Genomic DNA, 24,373 nt, shown 5'->3' with positions numbered 1-24,373 from the left:
CCAGGATTAGAATCAGCGCATTCAAGGCGACGACTTTAACCACTACGCTATCATGCCAGACCCAAGGAGGCTAATTTTGAAGACCTGTGAATGATTTTGCTTAAATGGCCCTTGGCAGACATAAAGATTATGTACCTCTGACTTACCCATTAGGTACAGGGCCTAGGGCCCAGGAAGTTATTAGGAGCCTATAGAATGTTTTAATTTTATTTAAAATCAGGAAAGATGATAGAAGTAATTAACTACATAATCCAGGATGGACTGTACTCACTTTTGTACACAAACAGTTGTGAAATATAACTTTTAATACTTTTGTTTTATGGAAGGAGGCAGTATATGGGTCCCAGGCAAGTCAGTTTGTAGTCCTGTTTGTGACAGGTGCCCAGTTGTCACGTTGTATATTATTGGGCATCGCTGATTACTGCTGCAGGCAGGCCACTCAAGAGGGAACCTTGCCTGATAACCTCAGCCTTCGGGACCCAACAAGCCCTATAGACTTTGCAAGTATGTCTCAGCAACAGGTGCCTTGGTCTAATGGCAGTTCTTCTTGGCTGGGGGAGGGGAGGGAGGCATTTTAATTTGTTGCTTCTGCATGATGTGGTTGTTATTACATTTGCTCATGAGCATGTCAAGGGGAGAGATCAGGTAACAGTTGAGTCTGTTGCCTAGGGTTGGCGTGGCCAGCTTTGTTCAGTCCCTTTCATACAATTCCAGAACTTGCTGCCACTGACAGAAGAGGAAAGTAGTAAACAGAACAGACTTGCAGTCTTAGGTCACCTTGAAATCTTGAAATCTTGATTTTCCTCTCTGTAAAATGGAAGCAATTGAAGCCTGCCTTGTAGAGGTGCAGTCATGATCAGATAGTTGTATATAAGTTGTATTCTGATTCAGGACACTTTGTCTGGTGCTGGTTAGGAAATAGGTGGTTCCATCTAGATAGCTTCCTTTTTAAAATCCCTTCAGTGTAGCAACAGTAGTCTGAGAAATGGGAAATCCTGACATGTGAGCTGTCTGTCTTGGCTGTGTGATGAATCAGCTGTCAGGGATGTTAAATGCAGCTGTAAGAGGTTGTAGCCAGGGCATAGAGGCTTCAGCAGGCAGCTGTTGGTGAAGGGCCAGTGTCTTGAAGTCAGCAGTTGTTCTCCTGTTGAGGAAGACACAGTGGCCAGTCAGAGGAGCTCATCTCTGTGGTCTTTAGGGTGTCACTTTATCTCTCTGAGTTGGAGAGGAGATGCTTGGAGGTCTGTCCTCACAAAAATGCCTTCAACAGTGTGGTGTTGCAGGGTTCAGGGTTCATCTATTTGCCCCTCAGAGCAATTCAGCCTACCCCACTGGCCACTCTGGGTCAAACCAACCTGCTAGGTTCACAGTTGGCAGTTGGCATCCATTTCTCTTCCTTCCAGATTCTATTTCACCAACTGGCATGGAACCAATGACAGTGAACAGTCTGTGTGGCGACATTCTCCGAAGAAGCAGAAAAATGGCTATGAGAAAAAGAAGGTTCCAGATGCAACCCCTCTCCTTGATGCCAGCTCTCTGGAATATCTGTTTGCTCAGGTAGGAAATGTGGGCCCAGTCGAACTCAGAGTTTGTGTGTATGTAGGGATGTGGTGGGGGAGGCCATTCAGTGCTCAGATTCCTTCAGGCACGGAACTTGGTCATGCAAGGATGCTGTGAGACTTGTTGCCATACCTGGATGTGCCCCTTGAAGAGGGAGGGGCTCACCCACTCACGGGTGTTCCAGGCCTCACTTCCTCACTGTTCCATTCTCCCCCTGACTTCTTAGCACTGTCCCTTTCCTTTGCAGTGTCTTGTGGCAGAGGGAAGCTGTGCTGGAGGGAAAGAGTAGTTCAGCAACATTGACGAAGGCACTACTTGACAGTTGCCAATGTTTGTGAGGACAGAAGGTGGCTCCCGAGTCACACTGGGACTGACCTAGGAAGTGTAGAGGCTAGAAAAGCTAGAAGGGAAGTTAGAACCTGGAGCAAGGAGCTTCTTCTGGGTCTCCATGCTGGTGCAGGGTCCCAGTGCTTTGAGCCATCCTCTACTGCTTTCCACAAGCAGGGAGCTGGATGGGAAGTAGAGCAGCCAGGACATAAGTTGGTGCCCTTATGGGATCCTGGCTCATACAAGGTGAGCATCTAGCCACTAGAATATTGCACTGTACCCTATGCTTCCAGATTTTAACATGCAAACTGTTGTCATATAATTGTCATTTTTGCAATTGTCTTACTGTTCATATTATTTTATATAAACCATCGTGACATTTAAGACATTTATTTATTTGAAAGAGCTGTAGCGAGAAGAGCACATTAAGTAAGAGATCTGATTGCTTCTCGGCCTTTTGGCTAAGTTCAAGTGTGAAATAAGAGGTCTGTTGATTCATTCCCTGGAAAGCCATGACATTTGGGGCTGGGCCAGGATGAAGCCATAAGTTCAGAATTCCGTGCAGATCTCCCACATGGGTGGCTGCACCCAAGTACTTGGGCCATCTTCCACTGCCTTCCCAGGTATATTTATTAGCAGGGAGCTGGATCAGAAGTTGAACAGCTAGGATTTGAACTATCCTCATGTGGGTTGCGTGTGTCATAGGCAACAGATTAACTCTGCATACCGAGCCCTATTTTAAATTATTTATTTCAGAAACAGATAGATCTCTATTTCACTGGTTCACTTCCCAAGTGTCCACAGTGGCAAAGGTTGGGCTGAGAGAAAGCTGGGAGCCTGGCACCCAACCCAGGTCTCCCATGTGAGTCACAGGAACCAGTTACTTGAGTCATCATCTGTGTCTCCCACTGTCCTGACCTGCAGGAAACTGGAAGCAGGTAGCAAATCTAACCTGTCTGATACTGGACGTGGGTATCTTAACTGCTAGGCCTGTCCTAAGCTTTTTTTTTATTTGTCACATTTCTGCTCATTTATTGTTCATCCTTCATATATCCTTGGCACCTAGAAGAACATCTGGCCTATGATTCTTTTTTTTTTTTTTTTTTAATTGCAAGTGAACAAACAAGTGAATGGGAGTATTTTAACTTTTTAGTGCCTTAGATTCCTCCTTTGCTAGAGGTGGTCTTTATAAAACCACACAGGACTATTATTAGGACAAAATTAAATAATAAATAAAAAGAATCAACCACAGTGACAAGCCCTGAGGTTAAAGTTCAGTGAATGGGAAGCAATGTTGACATTATCATCAATACTCTGTATGAAGCATATGATGGGCACTGCTTCTTTGTGAATTTTTTTTTAATTTTTAAAAAAATTGTTATTTTGAGGCAGAGAGAGAGAGAGAAAGACAGAGGGAGAGAGAGCTCCCCAAGCACCTGGGAACTGAGAACTCAATCCAGGTCTCCCATATGGGTCGTAGGGACCCAGCCACCTGAGCCATCGCCTGCTGCCTCCAGGGATGAATATTAGCAGGAAGCTAGAATTTGGGAGTGGAGCCAGGACACAAACTCTGGCACCCTGGTGTGGGATGGGCTCGTCCCTGTTGAGTCTTGCTTTATATTTGTCTTTTAAAGACACCATCACTGCTGGAATGCTCTGTACCCCCATTGGTGAAGGGAGACATCAGTGCAACTTTCCACTACTGGAAACTTGAGCAGCAGCTATGAAACGTCTCAGATGTGGTGGTGATATGCCATAGAATGTGAATTCCTCCTTTGACAAGGTGATGCCCTGTCAACTTGATAGCCAAAGACTCGGCCATTGCAGTACAGGAACTGATGAATAATAATTGCAGCCCACCCCAGCCCAGCCCAACATTACCTTCCTGTGCTCTGGCGTGGGGCAGGCCTAGTCATAGTTTTTCACTGTCATTTATCCAACATGCCCCATGCAGGGGCTTCGTGTATTTGTGTTGTTCACTGGCATGTATCATAAAACTCAGCATTTGTTGAACAAATGAATTATCCTATTGAGAACATTGCTGAGTCCCTTCAATGCTAGAGAAACTACAAATCTTTTGAATCTCATTGCTGTGCTGCTTCTCTGACTAATATTTCCTGTGTGGGTAACTAACTTCTCTAGATAAAAAGCATGGGTGGGCTTTTGAAACTTAATTGGTGGTTCAGTTTTTTCTCACCTTTGCTCTAAAGGGACAGTATGATTTGGTCAAATGCCTGGCTCCTATTCGAGACGCCAAGACAGAACAGGATGGACATGACATTGAAAATGAGTGCCTAGGGATGGCCGTCCTGGCTATCTCACACTATGCCATGATGAAGAAGCTTCAGTTGCCTGAGCTCCCCAGGGAAATCAGGTAAACACCCCTGCTGGCCAAGGAACTGATCATGGGGCTTTTATCACCCTTCATGTTTTCAGACATCTCCATTTAACTGCTGCTGGCATTGGCTTGATCCCTGCTCTCTGCAAAACAGGAATCTTGTTTAGACCTTTTGTAAAAGGTAGCATAATTATAATTGTGTTGTGATTTTGAATGTTGGCTTTTGCTAAAAATTTTGCAGTAGAGTGAAATCCCTGGAAGAGGATATCCAATTAGTAAGTCACGTGCCTTTTACTTCCCTTCTTACCCTTTTCTCTAGCGCTGTGGCTTTTGCTTTGATTCTGCACCTGTCTTCAAAATCCTTCCCAACATAGCTCTCCAGTTCCCAGCCTAGATTCCCAAGGATCATCCTGATGTGAAGGATGATCCATTTTTATCTTTCTCTGTAGTTTTCAAGATCTATTTATTTGAAAGGCAGAGAGAGAGAGAGAGAAATCCTCCATGCACTAGTTCACACCTCACATGACTGTAGCAGCCAGGTTTGGGCACTGCCAAAGCTAGAAGTCAGGAGCTTCATCTGAGTCTCTCATGGAGGAGGTCCAGCAGCCCCCAAGTATTATGGACCATCGTGTGCTGCTTTCCCAGGTGCATTAGCAGGGAGCTGGGTTGGAAGTGGACAGCCTGGACTCAAATTGGCACCCATATGGGATGCCATTGTCCCAGGCAGCGACTTTAGACTACACTGCAGTGCCAGCCTCTACATGTACTTTCAAACAGTTTGGATTTAATAGTTTTAAAGTGTTATTTGTTTATTGTTATTTATTTAAAAGGTAGAGTAACATTGACAGAAATGTCTCCCATCTGCTTGTTTATTACTCAGTGTGCAGCAGCCAGGGCTGGGCCAGGCTAAAACCAGGAGCCAGGAACTCAGTTCAGGTGTCCCACTTGAGTGGCAGAGGCTCATGTACTTGAGCCATCACCTGCCACCTCCCAGGGTATGCATTATCAGGATGCTGAGTTGAAAATGGAGTGGGGATTTCCAGTCTCAGCGTGGAGTGTAGGCATCTCCCATAGCATCTTAGCTGCTGCACCAAATGTCCACCAAATCAACTACTACCTTTCAAAAATTGTATTCACTAATATCATTGGAATAAGGCAAATGTGGGAAACAACTGCAATTTTCTCTATGACATTATAGTGACCTAAAAATTGTACTATTTGTTGAATACATTCCAGTGTCACAGGGATCACTGTGGGGCGCAGGTTCTGTCTCAAACCTCGGAGCCATAAGTGTATCAGTCATTTGTTTGGCCATACATTTAAAAAATTTTTAGTAGAATAATTATCTGCTCATACCTGATCTTTATTGATAGATACTGCTGGTTCACTCCCACACGCCCACCCACAGTGCCCAAATGGGTCAGGACTGGGGTCAGGACTGGAGCCAGAAATGAAGAACTCAATCCAGGGCTCACTTGTTGATGGCAGAAACCTAATTGCTTGAGCCATCATTGTTGCTTTCCAAGGTGCACATTGATGGGAAACAGGAGTCAGGCGCCAGAGCCAAGTTTTTAACACAAGCACTCCCTTGTGGGTATGGGCATTGTAACCAGTAAGCCAAACACCTGCTCTCATCATGACTTCTTAAAGCTGACTCCTGTTGTAGTATTGCTCACTTTGTTGATATTCTGTTTGTCTAAGATACCTTCCCCTACACCTAGATGTAACTAGTCTTTCAATTTTCCTGTTGATGCTATTAATAATGTATTTGGGAAATGCTCACATGGTGGACAGTGAGTCTTTTGTATTTAATTAGCTGTTGTGTATTTTTCCCAGTTATAAAAATGTATATGAAAAAATTAGTACATTTAAATAGAAGTCATAAGGCATAATTAATAATCACACCAGGAGAGAAATCACTCATGATAGCTTTGAAACCCTTTACTAACCAATGGTCTTAGTGGTGAGAGTACCTGAAGTCAGTGTTGGTGGTTCTCCTTGTAGTGCAGCCTGTGGACGCGTACTTTCCCAGTTGCTTCCCAGCCCACGTTCCCACCACGTGTCTCCGTGTCATCTCTTGTGCTTTATTCCGGGGTAGATCTGCCTTCCATATCTGGTAACATGCAGAAGGAAAATCCATAAACTTCGATTTGTCTCTAAAATGTATGTTCTGCTAACCTGTACATGAAAAATAGTGTATTTTCCTATTTTCTTTTAGCTATAAGCGATATATTCCAGAAACATTGAATAAATCAATCAGACAGAGGAACCTGCTCACCAGGATGCGGATTAATAATGTGTTCAAGGATTTCCTGAAGGAATTTAACAACAAGACCATTTGTGATGGCAGTGTGTCTACGCACGACCTGAAGGTGAAATATCTGGCAACTTTGGAGACTTTGACCAAACATTATGGTGCTGAAATATTTGAGACATCCAAGTTGCTGATCTCATCAGAAAATGAGATGAATTGGTTTCATTCAAATGACAGCGGAATTGTTGTCTACTATGAAGTGATGGTGACTGGAAATCTCGGGATCCAGTGGAGGCCGAAACCAAATGTAAGTGGCTAAAGCTGGCCGATGTCGAGTACAACATGGGCCACCCAGTGGGGCTGCTTCCTTGGGCTGTGTGTGTAGTCTGGAGACTTTGTGCTGTGCGTCTTTTATTTGTATCCATGGACACAAGGTCTAAATAAGTACTTACTGAACACCATAGGGAAATACAGTAATAGCATGGTTATATAATAATAGCAACATTTACTAAGTGCTTACATGTGCCAAGTACTTTTTGAGCATTTGACGCCTATTACTTTATTCAGTTCTAAAAGTAAGATCAAAACCTTTTGAGGAGAGGAGTACTAACACTATGCCCTGTCCAAGTGCGTATAAGCTCTGAGTCACAGAGAAACTGAGACATGCCCAAGGCGTAACTAAGAAGCAGAGGTGTCAGTAATTGAACTCAGGCCACTGGCTCCATGGAACAGCCTCAATAATACTGCAGGATGAGGCTTCTTTATTGAGGATCTTTGGATGAGGTATCAGCTGTTTAAGAGCACGGGGCTTTGAACCTGAGGAGGAGAGAGAGAAATTCTAGCTGTATGTGTTACAGTTACATGCCCTTGGGAGGGTTATTTCTTCTGTGTGAGGTAGGTGTTACTCATCTGCCGGAGGGAAGTACTTAAACCATGGCACTACATTGTCGAGAGAACTGAATGGCATTTATTGCAGAGCCTGGCACAGAAGAAGCGTTGGGTAAAAAAATTTTTACAACTACTATAATCATTATTACTCTAAGTAATAATAGTAAAGTGAATGAAAGATTCACTTTCTCCCTCTGTTTTGTTCTCATCCGAAAGTGGTGAGACCTGGCAGAACTGAGGGCTTCCTCCACGGTGGGTGCTGTGTTCATGAGCACGTACCTCCAACAGCCTTGTGTTCTGGGTACAGAAGTGAACATTCAGGTAACTGACCTAGCTAGTTAGGTGACTGCCTGAGATAGCAGCTTACCCTCCCTCTCAGCCTCCAGGCTCGCGCTCCACAGCATGTCTGAACTGGTGCACATGCACTTCTGTGCCTGTGTTGATGACATGTATTTCCTTGAGAATCCCAGCGGATGACAGGAGGAGAGAGCTTGTGTTCTGCCTGGTCTTACTGCATCTCGGCCTTGGTTGAGCACCTGTGTCAGCCTGCGAGCCAGGGAAAGTGGCTGCCGATGTGGGGTTGCTGGGCAGTCCCTGTTGTCTCCCAGTTTCCCTGCACATATGGGGCAAGTGGAAAGCTGGGTCGGTGTGCTCATGAAGGTGCTCTACAGATGGGAAACCCTAAGATGCGCTGACAGACTCAGTCCTCGATCTGAAGCCTCTAGGTGCCAACTCCTTCTGTTCCTCCCTGGGTCCAGGCTGGCTTACCCCCACTCCGTGGGCCTAGGCCCTACCTTGGTTTGCCAGAAACATGGACCCTTTGCCAGTGGAAACTGAGAAAGCCAAGCTAACTCCTTCACTTATGCATCTTGCCAGGTTGTGCCTGTTGAAAAAGAAAAAAGTAAACTGAAGCGGAAGAAACTGGAAAATAAGCTCAAGAAAGATGAGGAGAAAAACAAACTCCGGGAGGAGTGGAACAATTTTTCTTACTTTCCTGAAATCACTCACATTGTAATAAAGGAGTCTATGGTCAGCATTAATAAGCAGGACAACAAAAAAATGGTAAGCGTGTTCCCAAGGCTGGCAAGGGCAGAGATGGGTCCACAGAGGGCACCTTGCAGAGCGCGCTGCTCAGTGCTCCCACCCTAGGAGAAAACCCACCCTAGCCTCCCTTCAGCCAGAAGGTCCCTCATGCCACTGAGGCAGCCTTGCATCAGTTGTTATAATACAGTGACATCCCTGTGCCTTCTGTCTGGCAAATGTGAATCTGCCTGCCCAGAGGTACTTGAGCATCAGTATTTAATTCACGGAAGTGAGTGGATTTGCAAAGAAAGGGAATCAGCAAGCGCCGGTGTTACCATTGGGCCACCTGTAGCCCTCCACTGACTCATGTGTGTCCTCAGCCAGGAGATGTGGGAGCCACACTCAGCGCTTCAGCAGGCAGTCAGGCAGGTGACAGGCCCGCCCTGGGACTCTCAGGATGTTTAGTGTCACTTCCTGTTCTTTGGTAACACTTGAGGACATCATCTAGATGAGCAGGCCCATCTTGTGGGGAAGTGGGGCCCTTAGCCAAAGCAAACACCGTGTGTGACCTGAGACCGGGTACTGTCAGAGGCAGAGAGGCAGCTCTGGGGTATCATGGTGGAGCCCCTAAGTGCTGGTCCCAGTGGTGCCTGCTTGGCGTGGCATTTGGGAAAGCAATTGGCAATGTGTTTATGAGTCTTGAACGTGCGTGTTTTCTTCTGCTCAGGACTCTAGGGACTCTGTCCTCCAGGAGCCTGAGCGTAGACAGCAGTTTCTATGTAAGAACGTTCAGGGTACCATGACTTCTTGTCTGTTTCCTAAAGAGCTCAATGAGGAAGCTGGGCAGTTCCCAGCACAAGGAAATGATCAGTCCTTAAGGAGCAGGGGATGCTCATAACGGCCTGGCCGTGGCTTAATGTACGTGTGTGCTGGCCGTACCCCAATAATAAGTGTAACCATTAGATGCCATTTAAAAAAATCCACTGAGGCACAGTTCACAGTGCCAAAGCACTGAAAGTGACTGACCTACACAATAATAGGAGAGTAAGAAAACAAATCATACACACACAAAGAAATCACCATCCTCATGGGTAGTAGAGTATACAAATACAGTTCTTAATTTCAGTCATCTCAAAAATGCTTTTGTAATTGAAAAACAGAATATAAAACTTTACCTACAGAATGGTGCTGAATTTGTTTAAATTTTTGTGAAGATATACAGATATATACACGTACTCTTAGAAAAATAAGCAAACCTTAGCAGTGATTCATTTGTGATGGGAATGTGCTTTTCATTTTCTTATCCCCGCTCTCTGTTTTAAGTAAGCATACATTAGTATTGTCAGCAAAGTAGGAAAGTCCAGGTACATGTCTGTAGGCTGATGGGAGAGTGAAAGCAGGACAAAAATGATGAAGTGTGATATGTGGGCATGTTACAGAGTGCAGGCCCTGGGTTAGTGTTTTCCTGCTTAGTGTTCGCGAGGGCCTGGGAGGACTGTCCGCTCTGTTCACGTGGGAAACCTGTGGCCCACCAGGACGCGTAGCATTTACAAAGGGTCACGCCGTGAGAAGGTATCCGGTTATTGCACAGTTCTGTGTGGCTCCTGTGTGCTTTTGGTCTGTGTGGCTTTAGTTTCTGAGGCATGATCACCCCATGGGGACCTGAGACAGTCAGAGAGAGGTTTGTATGTCCCTGATCAGCCACATACTCATTGGAGAAGGGGTAGCAGAAGGGGGAGCAGACACAGTCCATGGTTTGTGAGCCTGTCCTCCTGGCCTGGCTGTTGGAGTCAAGTCTGAACACTTAGTTTTCATTACCAACACCAGCTCATCCTGCATGCAGGCCACTCTATGCTCTAAGCTCTTTACAGGAGTCTCCTTTGAATTCTCACACCACCCTGTGGCTAGGTGTATTGATAGCCTGGATTTACAGAGGAGAAAATCAAAGTGCAAGGAGGTTAAAGCATCAAAGTCACACAGTTGTTAAGCTGAATCAGTCACACTTGCCAGGATTTGCCCATTTTTGACCTATAAATAGCAGGGGAAGGTACTGAAAGACCCTGGCTCACTGGCGGCAGCCCTGTGGGTTGGCTGCTGCTTGATGTTGCCCCACTACCATCTCACTCCCTTGTCTTCCCAACTCTTTGCCAGTCTTCGAGGAAAGCAAGATGCTAGCCTGCAGTCCAGCCATTTCTTAATTTATTGCTTCTCTCCACACTTCGTTTTCCTCTGCCCTTTCTTTTTAGACTCTGTTTCAGAGAACTTGCATGTTTACATGACGTTGTTTATTGTGTAGTTGCCCGTGCCAGCCCTGCCCGTCATTCTGGAGCAGCTTGAGTCAGCCCTGGGGGGGTTATCTGCCCCTGGCTGCCTGGCTACACAGAGGAAGCTTCCTTTCTGAGACTTCCACCCAGAGAGGCTTCCTTTACTCCCAGCCCCAGGGTACTCTTCCTTGGCATCATGGCTGGCACCAGGCTCCTCCACTCCTGCCCAGGCTGGTTACTTAGAACTGCCTCCCCTCTGCTTGTGCTGGCCTTCCCATCTCTGTAATGAGCCTCTCATTCCCCCAGTGTTTTGCTCAGGTCTGTAAAGATCTTTGAGTTAGACCTCTCAGTCATGGCTTTTCACAACTTCCTTCACTGGGAAATGCTGTTGGACAGCCCCTTGACCACTGCCAGCTGAGCAGTGTCTGCTCAGGGGTATGGGATCAAAACCAGAAACTCCACCTGTCTTCTCTGCCAGGTATGGTCCTGAATACCTTATTCTTCACTTTGGCCTTGGCCTCTTCCCACTCCAAGGAGCTCTCTGTTTCTTCCATACCCTCAGCAGCCCTTGGAGTTAGTCTAGCAACCTGCTTGTGTCTGGGACCATTCCTGGGTTGATCCACAAGTTTCCCCTTCTGGACCACATCTGACATGAGCTGACCAGGGGAAACTTCTCTATAGATCTTCATGCCTGCCCTAATCTCAAACCTCCAGCCCTGTCACACACATAGAACACTCACTCATATGGTAGCTTTGAGATAATGGATGGATTCAAGTCCCTGCTGCTCTACCTTGAATCCAGCTTCATGCTATTATACCTGGGAAAACAGCATAGGATTCCCCCAAGTATTTGAGCCTCTGCACCCACGTGGGAAACTCAGATGGAGTTTCAGGCTTCTGGCCTCTGGATGTCCCAGCCAAGCTGTTAAAGCCATTTGGGGGTGGCCAAATCTTTTTCTTTATGTCTCTTCCTTTCTGTAGCTCTGTCTCTCAAATGAATAATTTTGAAAAATAAGATAATGATTGTGAAAGTGTTTTTAAAGTCCTGTGTAGATGTAAGGGGAACAGTTAGCAACAACAAAATGGTTTCTTTGTGGGGTTGTGCATCTGCCTCTGTGTTCTTGTAGACTCGGCTGCTGAGCATGGTGGACACGTGATGTAACCATAGGTGTTTCTTATCTCTCCCCAGGAACTGAAGCTCTCGTCTCATGAGGAGGCCTTGTCCTTCGTGTCCCTGGTGGACGGCTACTTCCGGCTCACGGCAGATGCCCATCATTACCTCTGTACAGATGTGGCTCCACCACTGATCGTCCACAACATACAGAATGGCTGTCACGGCCCAATCTGGTTGGTTCTAGAACCTTTATAGTTGCTTTAGGCTAAAAAGATGTCACATGTTAGTGACAGAGGGTATGGCTGCCTCTCTCCCAGACATTTCCAGTTTCAGGAGCAGTTGACTGTGTTGCCTGGTGCATAGTAGGTGCTGTGTTTTCCGTACCTACTATCCAGACTTTCATCTCCCACATAGGCCCTCAACTCTTCTCATCATTTAACCCTCCTGTCTCTTCATAGCTGGCCAAGGGGTGTTACCCCTTCTGACCCTTGATATTGCAAACATTGTGGGCAGTTCAGGGGCTGGCACCATGGAATAGTGGGTTAAGCTTCCTTCTGTGGCATTGGCCTCCTATATGGCACTGGTTCTAGTCCCATTTCTGATTCAACTCCCTGCTAATGTGTTCGGGAAAGCAGTAGAAGGTGACCCAAGTATTTGGTCCCCTGCACCCACGTGAGAGACTCAGACCAAACTCCTGACTTCAAGCTAGCCCAGCGCCAGCTTTGGGGCCATTTAGGGAATGAACCAGCAAATGGGAAATTTCTGTCTCTCTCTGTCACGCTTTATAGATATGCAGAGAGAAGGAGACAAAGAGCTTCCATCTGCTGGTTCCCTCCCCAAATGGCTGCAATGGCTGGAGCTGGGCTGATCCAGAGCCAGGAGCCTCTTCAGGTCTCCCACATGAGCACTACAACATAAGCACTTGACCCATCCCCTGCTACTTGCCCAGCATGCCAGCAGGGACCTGGATTGAAAGTTGAACATGCAAGACTCGAACCAGAACCCATATGGGATTCTGGCACTGCAGGTGGAGGCTTAACCTACGTAGTACTAGCCCCAATAAATAAATCTTTAAGTAAAAAAAAAAAAGGAAGAAAGGAAGGAAGGAAGAAATAGAGAGGAAGAAAGAAAATAGGATGGACAGATGGACGGATGGACACAAATCTCAGCATCGGGGAGTCTAGTGGATGAATCCCTGAGGCAGCTTGTCCTAGGGGCCAGATGAATGTTGGGGACCACCAGGGTGTCACAGCCATAGGATCCCGGGGGCCTTTCGGCCTGTCTTGTTCCAGCCTTCTCACAGACGCCGGTGGCACCCCGAACATGAGGCGCTACTGAGCAAGGGGCTGAGTGTCCTAAAGGCATCTTCTCCCAGGGCCCCAGACTTGGCCAGACTTGAGGGCCTAGGCGTTCACTTTGTCCTTGACCCATAAAGGCCTTTTTCCAGGGCCCTCATGGCCCTGTGCCCTTCAGGGGTCTGTCAGGGCCACCTCTGTACAGGAAAAGCACCTGTGCAGCCCACGCTCCCTGGTGCCTGTACGCTGCCAGCAGTGTTCTAGAGTGGCATGTGTTACTTCCTCACAGATCGTGGTTTCTCTGTGTCTGTCTGTGCCTGATCTGAGCTTTGCAGAGGCAGATCCCATATTCCCAATACTTTGTAAGAAACACTTGCTAGATACTGGTAACCCCATGGAGTTATTTAGCCCAGGTTCACTGCCCTCATGTGCCAGGCCTTAGCTCTGGAGATACAAGTGTGCATAAGACAGGCATTTCCACACTAACATTTTGGTAATCCCCATTGATTGATTCATTTAAAGTACTGCCTAATAAGCTTTGTGAGCCAGGCTTGTTCTAGTTACAGAGATATAGCACTCAACGAAACATCCCCCAGTTCCCACCTGCACAGCTCATGCTCTGGTCCAGTTGTCTGGGGTTGGTGGGAAGGTGTGAGGTCACCGCCATCATGTCATTGCCAGGTGCTCATCAGCAGCCTTGGGAGCACAGCATCTGTGGCACACTCAGGGATTAACAGATCAGTGCGTTAGCGAAGCGTACTGTCACTGCTGCTCACGCCTCTCATCTGGGAGCACTGTGGGAGCCTGGCAGTGGTGCAATGGGGCCAGGAGCCTGTGGGCAGGTCAGGGGAGTGGGTGCCCAGGATGTGTGTGACTGTCTCTTTCCCCTCCAGCACAGAGTACGCCATCAATAAGCTGCGGCAAGAAGGCAATGAGGAGGGCATGTACGTGCTGAGGTGGAGCTGTACCGACTTTGACAACATCCTCATGACCGTCACTTGCTTTGAGAAGTCTGAGGTCAGTCAAACGCCGACATGAGGCAAGCCTTCTGGGGGCGAGTTGGCCAGTACATGCAGTCTGGGAGTTGCTGCTTGGAGGACCTAGCTTGGTGGAGTTGCAGCAGGAAAGCCTGGTTGCTCAGAGAGGTCCAGCACCGCTCTGGGCAAGAGCACGTGACCAGAAAAGCAGGTCCCACCGAGCTCTTGGAGTTTAGTATAATCACCTAGAATGAAGAGGTCAGGCTTCACCAGGATGGTCCAGGAGCCAGAGCTGTGTCCATGGCATCCCAGGGACAGACAGGTGCCCAGTGCCTGCCTCGTTAGTGTGGCCTGGCTCAGCCTCCCCTGGATGGCAGCTTCCAGTGTGTTAACAGACCAATTGCTGCAGTGTTTTGACTCTGAGTGGACGTGTCTGTCGGTGAGCCAGGTGTCCTGGAAACTGAAAATGGAGTGAGAGGAACCCTGTAAGCCAAGATGAAGTCAGAATTGCTGGCTTCACCTCACCAGCTGCCTTTGTTACATAATTGCGGTAGAGTGATTCAGCTGACTGTGTGCTTTACACAGTCAGTTTACATAAATATACTCAGATTGGTTGGGCTCATTGTGAACTAGGAGAGCTGGGAAAGGAGCGCAGCCTCCATAAATAGAAGTCAACACCTTAACAGCCTGGAGACCTGAGATCCAGGAAGGAGCATGCAGGGAGAAGAGTCAGTCCCTGGGGACTGCACCCTGTGAAAAGGCAGGGAGAGCAAATGGCGGAGGAGCCTTCTACTGCCCTGGGGACCTAGGGGGAAGTCCCAGGACTGAAAGGGGTTCTGTGGCTCAGGACCCAGTGGGCTCGCTGGCCTCACAGAAGTCTATAATGGAGGAGATTAAGATGGGTGAGTGGAAGAGCCAGCCTTGCCTCCTCCCCGGGGGAACTGACCCAGGCTGAACCAAGAATGCTGTCTCTTACCTGGGCAAGAGAGTGGTCAGGAACAGGGTTACTCCCCCACCTATTAACTCAGACCAGGCACCATGCTAGGTGTTCTACCTGCGTGTTCCTGCTTAAGCCTGGCAGCGGCCATGAGATAAGTACCTTTTTACCTCCTGGTACTGAGCCCTGGGGATTTCACCTGTTGATCGTGTCCTAGTTTACCCTGTAAGTAGGTCCTTCTGGCCCTCAGTCTTAACCACTAAAATGGTTTCCTTTGTGCAAAAAGAGCTTGTGAAGGAGAACAGCGTACACTTCATGTGCTCTGTGGAGCCTGTGGCTGGACTGGCAGCCATAGGGCGACTCCCGTGTGTGTCTCCCTGCAGCTACAGGATCCGGAGAGGCTCAGTCGGAGGGAATTCCTGGGTACATTTGCTGTGGTTGTCATTTCATTAGTAACAGTAGCTGAGTGTGTGAGAGTGTACCATGTCAGATAGCTATGGCAGCAGCCCGAGGAGCTTGGCATTTCCATGAACTTCATTTCATCTTGCAGGTCAAAAGCCAGGAGACACTTCTGCAGAAATAGCTCTCCTCCCTGTCTTCTCCTGGAATCCTTCTAGATTATTGATTGGCTTGTTGGTTGGATTATTTATAGACACTAAAGTGTTAATGATGGATTTCAAATTTACAGCGACTCAGATGTACAGGGCAATGCACTGTCACCGTGTGCTCCTCCCTCTTCTCTCCTGTTGTCAGCTCCTTCCTTTGGCCTGACTTTGTTTTAACCCAAGTCATGTCTGGTCACTTTCCTTCCTGAATGGCAGGTGCCAGGCGGCCAGAGGCAGTTCAAGAACTTTCAGATCGAGGTGCAGAAAGGTTGCTACAGCCTGCACGGCTCGGACCGCAGCTTCCCCAGCCTGGGGGAACTCATGAGCCACCTCAAGAAGCAGATCCTCCGCACAGACAACATCAGCTTCGTGCTGAAACGCTGCTGCCAGCCCAAACCCCGAGGTGCGTATCCAGTGCTTGAGTGAGACAGTGGTCCCGCAGTGATGCTGCGAGGCCCAGTATGACTGTAGGATGCTGGTTGCATTACTGAACGTCGTCTCTGCCCACAAGTTACAAGTGTTGTTCAGGGAGTTTGGTTAGGATTCTATCCCCCAAGTCAAAACCCATCTCTTAAGTGTCAGCATTTTTCATAGAAGAGACCTGTTTTTCAGCATCTCACCCTGCCAACAGGGGCACTATCCAGAGCAGCACACCGAGGCTTGCTCTTCATCTCTTTAAGGCAGAGTGCCGTGAGAGCTCCCCTGGCTCATGTTCATGGGCCTACAACTTTGTCCAGGTGTGAGCAATCAAAGATGCCTGAGACCTACACCTGCCTCTCAGAGGTTTTCCAGTCCTGATACTTAAGTGTTACTGATGAGCACTTAAACCAGCACATCGGTCTGTCTTACGGCTGGTGAGAAAGGGATGGCCACAATCATGAGCCGAGGTCATGGAGGGCTGCATGAAGAAGGCACATCCTATTGAACAGCAAGCAAAACGTGGCCAGTTAGCAAGGGCATTTCCAGCAAAGCCAGCAGACACTGCACGAGGTATACAGAAAGAGCAGCTGGATTCCATGTACTGCCTGATGCTTCCCCTGCAAACACACTGGCCTCCAAAATCCCACTCCGGGCCCAGCCTCTCCTCTGCCACCCTGGGTGTTGGGCCTCAGAAAGGGGCATCTGCATTGCTCCTGAGGCCCTGGTGTGGGCAGATGCTCTGTGGGGGGCCTGTCTCTGACACGTTTGCCTTGGCTCTTAGCTGCCTGGCAACCTCTAGCTCACTGTCCACCTCTGCTCCAGGTCTGCCTCCTCCACGGAGCCTTCCAAGCCCTGTGACTCAGCTAGCAGTTGTGTCAGCAGGCCGGCAGGCGAGCTGTGTGAGGACAGGGGAGGCCTGGGTCCCTGCAGGTTAATTCATGCTTGAGTCTCTCTGCAAGCGACCCAGCACTGATCTTGGTGCAAGAGAAGGAGCTTGATCAGATAGGGTTTCCTGCCGGCCTCGGAGAAGAACCGCAGTCTTTGTTTTTGTGCTCAAAGATATTCACAGAGGTGAAAACACAGCTGCTTGGCCGAGGCCTGCTCTCTGTCATGTTCTCTCCTTTCTCTCCTTCCAGCTCTCCAGAGCAGGGGATACTTCCTGGGGGTCAGTGGTCTCAGGTGGGGTGGGGAACGGTGCTCAGAGGAGGTTAGATATTGCTAGGTGGCTCCTTTGCAGGGACTTAGGGGGCAAGGTCTGTGCCCCAGGTACTTCTCTTGCTAGCCCAGATCTGGGAGCCAGGAGCTGTGGCGGGAAAAGCAAGGGTATGGAATTGATCCCTTCTCATGGCTTCTAAACTCGTCCCTGAGTACATTCAGCGTCTGCCTTTCCCACCTGCTTGTGAGCCCGTAAGATAGCTCTGGCTTTACTGCCACCTTGCCCGGTGGGAACCCTGGTCCTGAGTCGGCAGCCAGCGGTCTCCGTCCTGTGAGCATCGCAGCAGCCACCCCTGCAGAGGCCCAGATGCTTCCCAGGCATACTCCATTTCTGTCGCCCACGCAGCAGCTGCAGGTAGCAATAGTGAGGCAGTCGTGGCTCGGTGAGGTCGGTGAGGTCCGTGTGCCGGAAGCCGCCCCGCTGGTGACATCAGTGGCAGTTACAGGAGCAGTGATGACGTCAGCCACTGCTGTGTGAACAACACACAGTCTGCCAGGCCCTGCTTCGGGGTGTCCATGTGCTAGGTCACTTCATCTCCAGGACAACCCAGAACCTGTTATTACGCTCAAGTGGGGATTTGAACTTCCACTGTCTGACTGTAAGGTCGTTGATCCCTCACTTCCCTGCCCTTCTCAGGCCTCCCACAACTGTTACACAGGAGGGCCTCGTGGCAGGCAGAGTCAGAGTACGGCCAACCTGCTCTGCTCCTGGCACCTGCGAACTAGAGAAGCAGCGGAATCACCAACCCAGGACCTGCCCTGTTGTTGGGGCTCCTCCCAGCCACAGGGTTCCAGTAGGCAGACAGCCTCCTCTTGCTGGGAAATGCAACCAAGAAACTCATCACAGAGTAAGAAGCAGGTGTCACAACAGAAGCCACTCAGCACGGGTGTCGTGGTTAAGTCAGCCCAGGCCATCCCCTCACCTGGATGACCAGGCCGAAGAGCACAGGAAGGCCCAGACAGCCCACTGGCCCGTCATGATGGCCCTGCCGTGCCTGCACAGTCAGCCTCATGCTTGCATTCTATACCTTTGACTGACACCACAGGGACAGGGACTCGGTGGTACCACCGCATAATGGCTGCTCACGATGACAGTAGCTGCCTATCAAGGTGCATTGTCTCATCTGTTGCACAGGTGACTTGGCAAGAGCACAATTATGTCCCCCATTTATTGTACTGAGAAAACAGACTGGAAGGGGTTCAGTGGCTTCCCTGCCCACACCATTGGCCCCAGTGCCTTGCTCCCTGAAGCACCAAGCAGAAAATTAGCCCAAACATAGCCCTTTCCCCTCCTGTTTCATTTCCTTAATGGCTCCACTGCCAGTGGAAGCATTTGCTGTGGCCACCTGTCAGGTGGCCCACGTGGAAGCTTGCTCCCTCTAGGCTTCCTGGAGTTCCTGTAGGAATCTGTTTACCCAGGGAGCCCCAGGAAAGTCACGAAAGCAGTGTGAAGAGTCACCTGTGGAAGTGTAGTGCCTGCAGTGTGGTAACAGGAGCCTCCTCAGCCTCGCCTCTGACCCTCGGGTCTGCTTCTCCCACTCAGACCAGCTGTGCTGGGGGACGCTGAGGGTTCACCAAGACCCCAAGTGTGGCTTACTAAGCAGCTGACCTTGGACACACTATTTCCTGCTCTGTAAAAGGAGGGTGAGAATGCTGTGTAGCTGTTAGTGTAGATGTGAGGACCAAGGAGTGAATGCACACATGTAGAGCTCTCAGGGCAGGGACTGGCGAAGAGGACACACTCAGGAAATGTGAACTTGCCCTGTATAAGGATTTACTTCTTTGAAAGGTAGAATTAGAGACAGAGCAAAATCTTCCATCCCCAGATTGCCTTTATGGTCAGGGCTGGACCACACTGAAGCCAAAAACCTGCGAGTAGCACCTGGGTGACAGGGGCCAAAATACTTGGGCCATCTGCTGCTGCTTTCCCAGGCACATCAGGAAGGAATTGGATTAGAAGTGGAGCAGCCGAAATCCGAACCAGTGCTGAAGGGTGATGCCCACATCCCAGACAATGTTTCAACCCACTGGGCTACGACGCTGGTCCCAGAAAATGTGAACTGAAAGGGGCAGTGAGGCCCCATGCAGTTCCCTGGGTGCATGTGGGGACCTGGTCCTCAGTGGCTGTCACCTCCTAGTGACCAGTGTGGATCACCTCCACAGACGGTGCCTACTGACTCACCCAAGTCTTCTTTCGGGAACCTGCTTCTATTAGAATTCGAGAATTATTCAATCCAAGGACTTGAGTAGCTTCCTTTCCCCCCTGAACTTAATAGCTTCTTGTAGTTCAGAATTTCACTGAGAAAACAGGGCTTTCTAGGACTCTGTGGAAATAAGAATAAGGTGATTTCTATGACCTACTACTTCCCAGGTGGCTACCTGCGAAGATTTCGTGGTAGGCTGGATTTGCTGTTGAGTCTGCAGGACATGGCAGTTGGCCACTTAGGGCCCACCCCTACACAGCCCTGGTGGCCACTTGTGGCCCGCAGAAATGGAGGGCTCATGGAGTGCATTTTTTTTTATTTTAAACATATTTTTATTGCATTTCATTTTTTTAAAATTAATTACATTGCATTATGTGATACAATTTTTATGTACTGGGATTCCCCCCCACCCCTCCCAAAGCCCTCCCCCCACGGCGGATTGCTCCACCTTGTTGCATTTCCATAGTTCAAATTCAGTTGACATTCTTTCATTGGAGGTATTTACCAAGCATAAAGTCCGGCATCTTATTGTCCTGGTAAGTTCAATGGCTTCTTGGTGAGACCATCTCTGGTCTGAAGGTAGAGCCGGCAGAGTATCATCCCAATCAATTACAAGTCCCAACATAATATTTCCAACCATTTACAACATTGTGGCATTAATTGACATGGTATTGATTAACCAATATGTTAATAGGAAAATGCAGGTTCTCAACCACAACCTGTGACTTCTTCATAGACATTTCAATTTTGGTTTATATTCAGCCATGTTCTATACACCTTAAAATGGCTTAGATTGTTATTCAGCTGTCTCATGCCTATTCTAATTTTAGTATTTAGCAGTTTATAGCATTGAAGCATGTTTTCGCTGAACCTGGCTGTTTTTCAGGTGGTCTAACTCTATAATTCTAACAGGATATATGTCAACAGTTTAGGTGAGCATGTTTAGGAGGGGTGTGCAGAGAAATCTTTCATACCCCAGTGAGGAGTAACTAATCTTTTTGTCCCACCCAGTGAGTTATAAGTGCATCCCCGCTGGCCGTTTCCTGTCTGTTTCTAAGATTTCCTTGTTGTTCTCTGTCTATCTGTTCTAGTTTTGTTTGTTTGTTTGTTTGTTTGTTTTGAGGGGTTTCTGGAGCGCTCCTGATGGTTATTACGAGAGGGGGTGGGGACCCAAAATTGGAGGCAGGCAAGGACCAGAGAAAGCTCCTCTCCCTAGTCCCGAAGGAAGTTTACTGTTCTTCTGTTTCTGCGGACCACTCAGGGATCCTGGCTGTTGTTCCAATGAGCTTGGATCCTGCAAGGCAGGATTTGGGCTTCTTCCATCCCGTGTGGTAGATCCAAATGGGGGTGGGTGACCTCAGAGTTCTTGGTCACGGAGTGCATTTTGATGTCAGGCATCCATAGGCTTACGCAACTGCGATCTAGGTTGTTCTTCCTGCTGTCTTTGCCCAAAGTCCATGTTTGTCACCCTCCTCCCAGTGTTCCCATCAGCTGAAGGTGCAGGCGTCTGTCCCTCCTCGGCACTCAACTTCAGCTCCTACATATTTAACACGCCCTCACCACGGGCCTGCTGCATGCCGAGAAATAGGATAGCCACAGGCCCTGGCTCCTCGGTGTTTTCCTTCTTAGATTCAACCATTACATTTCCTTAGGGAAACCTCCCCAACGCCTTGCCAGGACAGAGTTCCCTGGGAACACCGTGTGCTCATCCTTGTAGAGTATCTAGGTGTATCAGAGATGTCACTGGAGGGGGGATTCCTTGGTCAGCCGTGTGTCAGGTATCTGAACTGACAACTGCATGCATGGGTGAGCAGCGAGCCCCATACGAGCTCAAATGCAGGCTGGCCGACATCTCGAACCTTCTCTCTGCTCTGACTTCTGGTCTCTTCCACAGAGATCTCCAATCTGCTGGTGGCTACTAAGAAAGCCCAAGAGTGGCAGCCCGTCTACTCCATGAGCCAGCTGAGCTTTTACCGGATCCTCAAGAAAGATATCGTGCAAGTGAGTCATGGCCGTGGGTCTTGGGTCCAGCAATCGAGCCTACTGTCCCACAGGCAAGCAGTCTGAGGCATGTGGGGGAATGAGGCCTGGGTTTGGGGACATCCTGGTGGAAGAAGACCAAAGAGAGGTACACAGGAAGGCAGCCCAGCCCCTGCCTCTGGCCCACCTAGACACAGACGTTCCTCCGGAGGCTTTTCCATTGGAGAAGGCGGGTTCATGAGGACTGAGGAGCACTTGTGAGGGAGCACTGACAGGGCAGCCAGGGGAGCAGAGCACAGGGCAGGAGGACGTGTAGAACTTGAACCTGGAGAGCTGCCTTGAGAATTGAATTCCTCCCAAGCGATCAGACTGGTCCCAACCTTTGGTGACCTGCTGCCCAGGATTGGCAGCCTCAGGTGGACCCACTGTGTCTTTCATGGCTGCCCTTGGCACTTGGTAAGGTATGTGAGGCCCAGGGCAGATCAGTCCCGCTTTGTTTTCTGTACCTGTCCATAGGACTCTAGGCAGAACCACATGTGGCGATGAGTTTGATGGGGGCCCGGGCCAGAATTTTGGAGGGCCGGGTGAATCATGGACTCCCTCCTGCGACAGGACCTGGGTGAGGGCAGGCATGGGGTTGGTGTGTCAGTTTACCTGGACCCCTGAAACAATAGAGCAGTTTTCAGGGAATGGAGGCCCATGGCTACCACCACCTCACTTCTCTACCTTTCCTCTCTGCAGCATACCTATAGTTTTGCCTGTCACTTTAGCAGTTTCAGAACTGCATGTCCTGGGGTTAAAGAAAAAAGTCAGAGTTGCAGCTTGAAAGCCTTTATTCCAGGGCTGTCTGGAATTCGACCCTGTACACGAGGCCACCTCCTTTTGCTGTACTGGAGTCTTAGCACACACTCCCTCGCCATCCTCCCAGCCCTCTGTCCCCAGTCCAGCCGGAGAGATGAGTGCCTGCGCATACCAGAGACCACTGCTGCCATGACAGGCCCATCGCTTAGTGCAGGAGCAGACTGGACTAGCCTCAGGCAGCAGCTGTGTCATCAGGAGACATGGCCCAAAGTGACGAAGTACAATGATGTGCAGGCACATCCCAGTCAGCCCTATGTCCCTGTCCTAGGAGGATGAAATGGTACCATGCAGGAGCTGACATCAGATCCCAGCTCAGGGCACAGACCAAGGGAATGGCACTCTGGGAAACAGGAATGGACATGTAGGAAGTGCAGGGGGCTTTGTGGGCTGCTGTGGAAGCCCACCAGTTTGGAGCTGTGAGCTGGATGGCCTTTAGCGCAAGCCTAATGATTCTGAGAGCACGTGGCTTGTATGGGGTGTCCTGGCAATGTACCACTTCCCACACTACAAGGCCTTGCCTCATGGTGACTGCAGCTTCCATGAGTAATTCCAGAATTTGGCCAGCAGACAGGGTAGTGGATAGCCAGTGTGCCTGACCGATGACAAATGGGTATTTGTGCAAATTACTACACCTGGTTAATGACTGTGTGTGTTCCTGTGGAGGACAGAGCCCATGCCCTGGATGTCAGCTTCTCCAGTAGATGCATTTAAAGCAGGACCCTGGGGTAGAAGAGGAAACCTGGAGTTTATGAACTGTTGAGTTGTGCAGGGCCCCTGTCAGCAGCTTGACAGTGCCTAAGTTTCCTGAGTCACATTTTTAGTTGTAAATGAGGGACTTGGAAACTTGGGATTGTTAAGGAGAGAGTGGTTCTGTATGGAGGCTCCGCACAGGGATCCGTCCCAGCCCTCCTGCCTCTCCGCGAGGGAGGAAACGTGGGGCTCCCTGCTGCTGCCTGTAGCTGCACCCCTCCTCTGAGGATCCATGGGGACCGCGCTGCCAAGGCTCACACAGATGGCAGCTGGGCAGTCCCAGGGAACAGCTAATGAGCCGCTGCCCACCCCCAGTGCCCGTGTTCAGGCCAGGAGCCTTTCTGCCAAGTCCTCAGGTGCGTTTCACAGCAGCACCAGGACGTGAGCACCGTCATCGGTGTGCTTGCAGAAAGTGGGCAGAGATGGGCATGGTCCAGGAGTGTATCCGCAGTCAGTGGCTAGCAAGCAGTAGCGCAGCCCCACACTGCCTGCCCAGGGAACTGGAGCAGCCTGGCATGGGCCACGTGGTTGGCAGTTGACGGGCACCGTCAGTAGGTTTGGGTCAAGTGGAGGTTGTCAGCCACAGGCCACTGCTGGTGGTAGAAGGAAAGATGCTGCCTGGGGGCCATGTGGACTGTGTCTTATGGAGGCCAGACCCAGGCACGGGGAGCCATGGGGAGCCACTGGGGCTCTAGCTTCTGCCCCTCCCTGGAGATAAGTTTGCCTTCCCCAGCCTGGCCACCTGACCTCTGCTTGTCCCCTCAGGGTGATCACCTGGGCAGAGGCACCAGAACCCACATCTACGCGGGAACCCTGGTAGACCACAAGGAGGACGAAGGCACTTCTGAAGAGAAGAGAATCAAAGTGATCCTCAAAGTCTTGGACTCCAGCCACAGGGACATTTCTCTGGCAAGTGTCTTCCTCACATCACAGCCCCCTCCTGCTCCACTCTGTTCCCTGTTTCCGGAGCCTGCAGGGCATGACGGGTAGGGAGCAACCCCTGCCCGCCACTCAGCTGCTGGCTTTCATGCTGGCCTTGAGCAAAGCTTCCCTTCTTCAGATGCCATCTGCAGCCTACCCTGCTCCCTGCAAACGTGCGCAGCACAGGGAAAGAGGGAGGCCCAAGCAACCCCTTGCACCTGCCCACACCCGCACGTAGCTACCCAGTCACCTCCTCGTCCCATGCCTACCCAAAGCTGATGTGGCAGCACCTGGGGACTGCAGCTAAGTGGCCTTGGAGTTCCTAATGGCATCTGGGGCTCTCACTGTGCAGTATGGGAAAGGGAGACCCTGAGGCATGTCTGGCTTAGGAGCACCCCCACCCCAGCCTACCTCCTAGGAAGTGAGAGAGTCGAGCCTGG

The 24,373-nt window shown here is 49.6% G+C and overlaps 1 protein-coding gene across 1 annotated transcript in view; it reads left to right on the top strand.

Annotated features, from left to right (window-relative positions):
* The window catches only part of JAK1 (Janus kinase 1), a 155,829-nt gene that overhangs the window by 120,989 nt on the left and 10,467 nt on the right, over window positions 1–24,373 (top strand). Inside the window, exons 6-14 of the mRNA XM_058657563.1 lie at window positions 1,404–1,557; window positions 4,098–4,261; window positions 6,444–6,786; window positions 8,244–8,429; window positions 11,844–12,001; window positions 13,957–14,080; window positions 15,799–15,985; window positions 21,316–21,422; window positions 23,778–23,921. Coding sequence (XP_058513546.1) covers window positions 1,404–1,557; window positions 4,098–4,261; window positions 6,444–6,786; window positions 8,244–8,429; window positions 11,844–12,001; window positions 13,957–14,080; window positions 15,799–15,985; window positions 21,316–21,422; window positions 23,778–23,921 — 1,567 coding nt within the window. The remainder of the gene's footprint in view (window positions 1–1,403; window positions 1,558–4,097; window positions 4,262–6,443; window positions 6,787–8,243; window positions 8,430–11,843; window positions 12,002–13,956; window positions 14,081–15,798; window positions 15,986–21,315; window positions 21,423–23,777; window positions 23,922–24,373) is intronic.

The sequence above is a fragment of the Ochotona princeps genome, chromosome 2 (assembly GCF_030435755.1).
Source record: "Ochotona princeps isolate mOchPri1 chromosome 2, mOchPri1.hap1, whole genome shotgun sequence".
In the NCBI taxonomy this organism is placed as follows: Eukaryota; Metazoa; Chordata; class Mammalia; order Lagomorpha; family Ochotonidae; genus Ochotona; species Ochotona princeps.
Note: the sequence above shows the minus strand (reverse complement) of the source record. Positions and strands in the feature narration are given on the sequence as shown.